This window comes from Corvus cornix, chromosome 3 (assembly GCF_000738735.6).
Source record: "Corvus cornix cornix isolate S_Up_H32 chromosome 3, ASM73873v5, whole genome shotgun sequence".
NCBI lineage: Eukaryota > Metazoa > Chordata > Aves > Passeriformes > Corvidae > Corvus > Corvus cornix.
In genome coordinates this window covers 99,717,177-99,726,054 of record NC_047056.1, presented here as the reverse complement: position 1 = coordinate 99,726,054, position 8,878 = coordinate 99,717,177, and the positions used below count along the sequence as shown (strand labels likewise).

Below are 8,878 nucleotides of genomic sequence, written 5' to 3'. Positions count from 1 at the left end.
CGCGCCTGCGCCCGTCCCCGCGACCCGGAACGGGATCGCCCTCAGGAACGGGAGCGGCGCCGGCGGCGGGAGCGGGCGGGCCCGGCGCGCCCGGTGAGCAGCGGGGCAGGGAGCGGCCGCATCGCTCTGTCACTTGTCGGGTTATCGGCCGGGGACGGAGGGAGGATCGGGGAGAGAAGCGAAGCGGGACGCGGTGCTGCCCTGCCCGGCTTCCCGGGCCGCTCCCTGCGCCCGTAGGGGCAGAGATGCTCCGCGGAAAGGCCGGGTGCCACGGAGGGCTCTCCTAACGCGCTCAGATCGCTCGGGGAGCAGTGGGTGCTGTGCCTTCTCGGAGGCCGCTGCAGAAGCGGCAGCCGTGCTCCTGTTGCGGCCGCAGGCGCTGTGCAGGAGGCGCTGGCAGCTCCGTGCTGGAAGCTGGGGAGGCCCGGCGTCGGGAACGTGCCCTGCCCTGTGCACCGCTGGTTGCCGAGAGTGGCTTTTAGTCCGCCAGGGACCGAGTGTTTGCTTATTGACGGACACAGCAGCGGCCTAGGGACTGTGATGCCTCACTGCATCGCACATCTAAGCTCCGCCTTGTGCTTCTTCCATTATTTCCTGCAGTGTGAGCTATCTTCCGTAGGTTGTCATCCTCCTTGGTCCTCTTTCTTCCGCCTGCTCAAAGTTTCTGAAGTTTCGTAATGAAAATAATTCGTCTCTGCAGCTGAGAAATAGGGTTTCAGCTCTCCCTGACAAGGAGCCAGCATCCTGCTGCTTGACACTAGCCAGCCAAATGTTAAGTGAAGCAAGGTGGTAGTAGTAGGGCAGGCACAGGAAAAATGCTTCTGGAATGCTCTCAGAACTCCCACTAGCTCAGTTCTAATGCAGTAAATGTACCACGCGTTTTGCTTTTATTTTCAGGAGTATGTTAAGTAGTAATGGTTGCTCCTATGAGTATTCCAATCAGTAGATCTTCAGAAGTAGGTTGGGATGAGGTTTTTTTTGTAGGTTTTTTGTTTGGTTGGGTGTGTGTGGGTGTGTGTTTAGTCGGGAGGGGGGGATAGATTTTGCACTTTTTTTGTTGTTTTAGTGGAAACAGGCATTGGAGCAGGGAATGCGTTGGGTGCACTTTATAGGGCACTTAAATTGTAGTCACAAATAAAAATCATCCAATACATTTAGGTGGGAATATAAATTTTAAATTTTGCCTTGTTTCTATATATATGCATTAGAAACTGACCTTTGCAACAGTCTGTAAACTGGGTAGTAACCTTTTTTGACAATTCAGAAGGATAGGGAAGTTTTAGCAGAGAGCTTGAGGAACTTTTCCCAGTCACACGTGAAGAGCACCAGAGTAAAATTCCTACCTCCACTCACAGAGTCCTGTACAAGTTTCCACTTTTTGTCCGCTTTGGATACAGTCACTGGTATTTGCCTGGACCTCCTTCCCTTGATGATACGACAAGCTTTAATTTTTTTTTTTTCTACCTAGAAGATCTTCCTTGGTCCAGTTATGAGAAAATGTTTAGAAAAGGAAAAAAGCGACACAGCAGCAGCAGCTCACAAAGCAGTGAAATCAGCACTAAAAGCAAGGTAAGCTGAATGTGGTGTTTATTCTCTTTGGGAAGCACTTTGGTTTGTTGCAAGTTAACAGTTCAGTGGTTTACTTGCACTGATGGGAGGATGGGATTTCCATAAAATGCCATGTTCCACAAAGAGAACTTTCTACTTCATTTCCTCAGATTGTGTTTTGAGAGTTAAAAATACCTATCCATCATAAAGCCCATTTATTTTGAGATGAATACTCAGTCACTTCCACAGTGAAATGCACAAACACAAGATTTTTCTGGTAGCACACAGTAAGGTTTGGAGGAAAAATTAGTACATTTTTTCTTAAATTTTGTCTTTAAAGACAGTGCCTGGTTCTAGGTACCAAGAATGAGTTTATTCTTCAGTACTTGTTGGTTTCTCAGTATCTCTAAAAGTATTCTTAATTTTGAATAATGTGTTCATTTTGTCTGATAGGTTTTAGAATGATTCAGTTATTCTGGATTTTCCAAGGTGCTGTTTCATTTCCCCTGCACTGCTATCTTATTTCAAGTATTGGTGACTAGCATGTAGTTGTCAATTTCTTCAGGTTAAAATGCAGTACCAGAAAATTTTGGACATGACCCTAACATTCATTTTCCCTTTTTCTCTGGACACAACCTTAAGGTTCATTTTCTCTTTTTCTGTCATTTCCTCCTTCTTTCAAAATAACTTTGACTTCTCAAGGGTTCCTGATGAACTTTTATCAGTCCAGTCTACACGGAGGCAGAAAGATAACTTCAGGAAAGAAACAGGTGGTACTGTTTTTTCCTTCCCATTTTGCAGTGCTTCTGAAGTAACTAGAACATAAGCAGTAGATTTTTTTAAAAAAGAGTTGAGGCAGGACACCTAGAAGTGCATTGTTAATACATTTGCAGTAACTTTCTGATTATGCTGATTTTTTTTTTCTTAGTCTGTAGATTCCAGTCTTGGGGGACTTTCCAGGTCTAGTACTGTGGCCAGTCTAGATACAGACTCCACAAAAAGTTCAGGTATGTAATCAGATCTTGGGCAGATATGGGTGGAGCAGGATTAACTTTGTGTTTGTATAAAACAGCAGAAAATGGGAAAGCTGAAAATAGTTACTTTCAGTAATACTGAGTGAATCTGTTAGGTAGCTTGGTGACTAATACAGGCACAGCCCTAGGCCTCTAAGTTTACTAATGATTCATCTAGGATTAAGTTACTGTTTTCAAAGTAAAGTGTCTGAGGAAGAAAAATTTAGTTGTATTACCAGTCTGTTACCAGCATAAATCTGGTACAGCTTTTTGGATAACTTTTCTGCTTTTCTGAGTTTACATTTCCACCAAAATAATGGAAATAAGGTTTGATTGTACTTGGTTTTAGTCACCAAATTACAGTGTATCACTGTTGGACCAAACAGTTAATTTGAAACAAATAGATATTGAAAAGTAGAACCAGCTATTCTATGTTTTCTGATTCAAGGTTGTTAACTCCAAATTTGAATTGGTATAAACAGTGCTGTATCATGGATTCAAATGAAACTGTTACCTTTACCAAGGTCTGTTCTAAATCAACTCAGGAGAGTTCAATTAAGAGGAGTTAATATACCATGGTAAGTGTTTGATGAAAGTCTGCAAAATTAGGGAATTTAGTATGTTAGCCCTGTTAACAGCAATTAGAACAGTGTTACAGTTCTAGAAGTCTTCAGAATGGCTTTGTTTTACTTTGTTGCAGGACAAAGCAATAGTAATTCTGATACATGTGCAGAATTCAGAGTTAAATATGTTGGTGCCATTGAAAAATTGAAATACAATGAGAGCAAAAGTCTTGAAGGGCCACTGGACTTGATAAATTACATAGATGTTGCACAGGTAAGTGGGTTACAAAAGGCAATACCAACAATGTCAAAACATCTTAAGCTTAGGTGTGTTTCTTTCATTTATCCTGTGGTCTGACATCTGTAAATTTTAGACTTACTTGAAGAAAGTGGTATACTTAACCATTACCCCATGAATCTCAAAAGCCATCACACTCAGTTCTATAATTTTAAGTAACTGGAGAAGATGCACCCAGAGAACCATTCTGCAGAAGCAGGCTCAGAGCCAAGGCCCTTTTCATCAGTCCTTACTGAACAAGTCCCAGCTGAAGGCTGTTACATTGCCTTCAGCACAATTAGGATTAGTATGCAGGAAGGAATATCTCCCCCAGATTTCTTCAGTACTGTAGTTTTCCCATAGAGGAAAATGTAAAGTTTCTGCTTGCAATCACTCAAGAGCCTGTGCCCAAAGAACCTGAATAATATTTGGGTCATCCTTGCCAAACTCTGGTTGCTTGTACTTATTTTTGTACTAAAAGCCATAACTGGTTGTTCTCATTAGGTAGCTGATTATATCTTTTTAAAAGCACAGAATGTCTGTTTATCATGCAGCAGCTTGACATTTCAAGCATCTGAATATGCGCTAAAACTATTTTTGCAGCCAAACAGCAAAAGTGCTGCCAGTGTGGAATATAGATCACCTTGGGTCAGTGCAGCACGATAGGCCATGCATGATTTTTCAGCTGACCTGATTTGACCACAGGGACAAACTCTCCCCTGAGATGATAAATTCCTTTCTGGAACCATGTAATATTTGGAGTAGAACAGAACAGAATGGAATAGAGTGTTTCTGCTGGAAGGGACCCACAGTGACCACTGGTCCAACTGACCGACTACTTCAGGGCTGACAAACAGTTAAATGTGTTGTTAAGGGCATTGTCTAAATGCCTCTTTAACACTTGACTGGTTTGGGGCATCAACACCCTGTTCAGGAAGCCTGTTCCAGTGTCTGGTCACCCTGCCAGTAAAGAAATGCCTCCTAGTGTCCAGTCTCCCCACAGTACATTTCACATAACTTCAAGAGACTGGGCGAGTGCATGAGTGGTGGGCAGACCCCACACAGCACAATCTGAGCAGGAGTTGCAGTGGTGCTGATCCAGAGGACCTAAGTACACATATTTTCTGTTACATATCTTCATTGTTCATGTTCTGTCTGCACTAAAGGCTTTTGTTTGTTTCCCTCCAAAGCAAGATGGAAAGTTACCTTTTGTTCCAGGTGAAGAGGAGTTTATTATGGGAGTTTCCAAATATGGCATTAAAGTTTCCACATCTGATCAGTATGTAAGTGCTTCACCCAAACTCGTCTTTCTGATGAGAGTTGAAAAATGCTTTCATTTATTTCTCTGGGAGATGATCTGTGTAACCAAAATGTCATTTCTGGCTTTAAGCAAAAGTCAAACAAACAGGCTCTCACAGGAGCACTGCTTCATGTCGTATCTCTGCAGGGCTGTCTGTTTATTCCTCATTGGATTTATGACAAAAAGCCATTCCTTTTGAGGTAGAGCACCAGATGACAGGCAAGCGAGCCTTTGGCAATGCTCTTTGGGCACATCTTCCTTCCTCTGTGGCTGTCCTGCCATTTTCTCATGGGGGAACGTAGTGTGACTGTGGTGGCCAAGACCATAGTTTGCTCAGACCGAGTTAGTAATGTAGTTCCTCTTGGTGTTTCTGTTTTTTAAGAATACCTGAGTTGCCCAGCTCTTTTAAGTTCCATCCTTGCACTCCTAATCCAAGAGCTGAGTTCACTCCAGCATTAAAATCTCACGATTCCACTTTATTGATCAAGCCTACTTTTTGTTTGCATCATTTTGAACATGTAGTTTATTTTCCTTTATTGCACTTCACGTAGCTTCTTTGCTAAAAATAAAAATCCGGTCTCTTCCCCAGGGCCCTCCAGTTGCCTTTGTGTAGCTTTCTGTTGCAGCCATGTGGTTTCCTTCTGGTTGCCCTCAGAGCCCCAAATACCATAAATACTTGGCCTTATGAAGCCTTGACCCATCAACAACCCAGCCATGCCTGTTCATAAAAGCATTGCTTAATACTGAATGCTCTGAAGAGAGCCAAAAAGTTTCCTATGGTCCCTTCATAAAAGAAAACATTTGTTTCTAATGCCTGGGAGGAAGGGTAGTAGTTTCTACTCAGACTTTGAATTCTTTTGGATTCTGTTTTTGCTCTCATAAATTCTTAATTCTCATTAAAAACATAGGTTACACTATTATTTAAATTCCTTTGTGCTTTGATAAAGATCAAATAGCTAATTTAAAATTTTCATCCATCATTTTTCTGTCTTCAAGCTGAAAGCACGCACAAGCAGATAAAGCCTTTTGTGGTTAAGCTAGCTTGCACTGGCAATTTATTGCATTGCATTGTTTCCCAAATTCTGGTTTTTTGCATCTGTGTCACTGTTGGCATTTAATTTGTCCTTCAGTGTGTCACCAAACTCTTTTCACAGAGTTCCAAGATACTGAAAGGAGGGGAGGAATTTAATTTACAAGGAGACTGTGTACTCAGAAGAATTCTATCATCCCTCTTTTAGCCATAATCCACACATTGCACTGCACACATTACATTAGCACCGTAGCAAGTTCCAAGCAAGTAACCCTTGAGAATTATTAGTAATTTGGTGAACAGTCTTGGCATCTTTCATACAGAGACGGGAGGGTGGATCCAGTGGGCTCCGGCTGCCCTGGGCATGGTGTGATAGTTGCTGATGGTGAGAGCAATGTGAGCAATGAGCCGAGCAAGCATCAGGGATGGAGATGCTTTTCAGCAAGGTGACCTTAGGGCTGTGGTGGAGGGCTCTCCCTCCAGAGTTTCAAGGCAAGCAGCAAGTTCACTGCCAGTTTTTACAGCTTCTCTATCAAAGTGGGCATTTCTTTAGACCCTTCAGCTGACAGGGACAGGTGTTTGATGCCATGGACGTGAAAACAGAACTGTCTTGAATTCCTAAGACCCTGGAGGTCATGTGACAGGAATAAACCAGATGAGAATGATCAGAGGGTAGGATGGCTGGAGAAGAGAGGCTTTGTCTAGGTTAGGGCTGCAGAGACCTCCTTGTACTGGGTGTCTTCTACCAATCCCCTTTTTGGAATGGCCAAAATTAGAAGTGTTGGGACTATGGTGGAAATCCTGCAGCTCTGACGGAGAGTGGAATTCTCCCAGATGAGATCTGTGGAAGTGTCAGGACATAACCTGTGGTGTAGGTCACAAACAGCCTGGCTACAGCCACATGGCTGCTGCCCCCCAAAGCAACTGACCTTGTCTATACCTCTTCTGGGAACAGTTTCTTGTGGTGTATCCTTCCCAAGACTGAGACAGGGGACTGCTTGGAAAAATACTGGGAAAATAAGAAGTCGTTTTAAGTTACCTCTGTGCCAGAGGGACAGAGCGTTACACCTGTCACGGAGGGCAAGCGAGGGTTGGTGGGAAGTGAATGTGCACTTTCATAGTATGGCCAGGAATGTCACCATAGAATCATGGGAGGGACTGAGTTGGAAGGGATCTGAAAGATCTTCTAGTTCCAACACCCCTGCCATGGGCAGGAACACCTCCCACTAGACCAGGCTGCTCAAAGCTCCCTCCAGCCTCACCTTGAACACTGCCAGGGATGGGGCATCCACAGCTTCTCTGAGCAACGTATTCCGGTGCCTCAGCACTCCCACAGTAAAGAATTTCTTACCTTAAATTCAGTCTAAACCTCCTCTTTTTCAGTTTAAAGCCATTCAAATCCCTTGTCTGTCACTACATGCCCCAGTAAAAAGTCCCTTTCCTGCTCTCTTGCAGGCCCCCTTCAGGTACTGGAAGGTACCCCAAAGTCTCCCCAAGAGCCTTCTCTTCTCCAGGCTGAACAACTCAAGCTGCTTCAGTTTGGCTTCATAGTCCACATAGGAATGCACTTCTAAAATAGAAGCAAAAATTAAAGCTAAAGTTGTGCTAAACCACAAAAATCTTGACTAAACTCAAATTAAAAAAAAAAAAATTACCAAGGAAGGCTTTTCTCCTGTAAAAATCTGAAGTATTCTTTTATAAGCAAGAATAAAAACATGGAAAACTGAAATATCTGTTGCACTGTTCCAGAGTAACTTTTATTTGCCATGTGCTTTCAGGATGTATTACATAGGCACGCTCTCTATTTGATTGTACGGATGGTGTGCTATGATGATGGTCTGGGAGCTGGAAAAAGTTTACTGGCTTTGAAGACAACAGATGCAGCCTCTGAAGAATGCAGCCTCTGGGTATATCAGTGCAATAGTTTGGTATGAGTTTATGCTTACAGTATTTAATTTAGGTATTGGAATTCTGATTGTAAAGGGAGATTCTAAAACTCAAGGCCCTTGTGAAAGCTTTTTGGCAGGAGGAAGATTGCTTAATTAAAAATAAATTTAAAAAAAAAAGGAGTATAAATGTGTGCTGGCTGAGGAGGGGAAAACAGCCCTGCTGACTGCATTGGATCAGCTTTGAGGAAAACCCCTACATTCCCTAAAATTGCCAGTGAGTGTACTCACCTGAGAAAGCTCTCTCCAGTCTAAAGAGTGCTATGGCAGCTCCTATGGAGAATCTCCACTTGTATTTCCAAAGGCAAAAACCTGTTAAGATACGGAGCAGGGAGTGATGGAGTAACAATTCTGGTAATGGAGCACACAGCCATATTTGTAAGCAAGGGAGGTGATCCCTTCTTAAGAGTAGGAGAATTCATTGTCAGGATGCTCTGATGACACAGACCCTTGGCTGACAGCACTGGGGGAGCACAAGAAGTGATGTTCTGAATGCTGGTGCCGTGCTATGCTGACAGCCAGCAACCCTGACTTGGTTCAAATAGCTCATGTAAGACAGCTTCCATGTGTCGTTGTAGGTCACACAGATGAAATCTGGTCTGACAAAGCAAAATGAAGGACACATTCTGCTTTAAATGAGTTTTGAGAAGTTTAGAAGTTCTTCAGAAAGTGTTAATGTGCGTGTTTGGGTTTTTTAGGAACAAGCACAATCCATTTGCAAAGTGTTGTCTACAGCCTTTGATTCAGTTTTAATGTCGGAGAAGTCCTGATTTCCTTCGGCAGCAGTGTTTGTGTGGGAGCACCGGGGCTCCTCGTGATACCACGGACAGATTGGAGCCACACACAGTCCTGGGAAGGACTTACTGTGCAAAGCAGAGCCACACAACCTTGCATATGGTACTCTGGCATTCCCCAAACATGACTTGAAGATTCCATCTTCAGTGTCCAGGACAATACAGAATTTTATATTTAACACAATTGTTTTTTCCTAGTCATGTTTTGTATATTAATATCAATATTGCAGGAATGTAAAATAAAACTGACAGTTGCTTCTACCTCGTTGTCTGAGAAACAATTTGTTAATACAGACTTTGATTCTGCTTAATCCAGATATTAAAACAAAAGCAAAGTGGTAAGAGGGAGTCCTTTGGTGCTTTACCCCTCTAATTTAATCTCCAGTCTTTCTGTTCAAATAAAGCCC

At 43.0% G+C, this 8,878-nt stretch overlaps 1 protein-coding gene across 6 annotated transcripts; it reads left to right on the top strand.

The window, feature by feature from the left end:
• The first annotated feature begins 6 nt into the window (after window positions 1-6).
• Window positions 7-8,732, top strand: ITGB1BP1 (integrin subunit beta 1 binding protein 1). Of its 6 annotated transcripts, none has more exons than XM_039568427.1 (7): window positions 7-93; window positions 1,472-1,569; window positions 2,477-2,555; window positions 3,262-3,398; window positions 4,592-4,684; window positions 7,510-7,659; window positions 8,376-8,732. In XM_039568427.1, exons 2-7 carry the CDS (start codon window positions 1,498-1,500, stop codon window positions 8,445-8,447), a joined length of 603 nt encoding a protein of 200 aa, XP_039424361.1. In that variant the 5' UTR covers window positions 7-93; window positions 1,472-1,497; the 3' UTR covers window positions 8,448-8,732. The 6 variants fall into 6 exon arrangements, with proteins under 6 accessions (XP_039424361.1, XP_039424362.1, XP_039424360.1 ...); XM_039568428.1 differs by having other exon boundaries at window positions 1,469-1,569; window positions 7,510-7,638; XM_039568426.1 differs by having other exon boundaries at window positions 1,469-1,569.
• The last annotated feature ends 146 nt before the right edge of the window (window positions 8,733-8,878 follow it).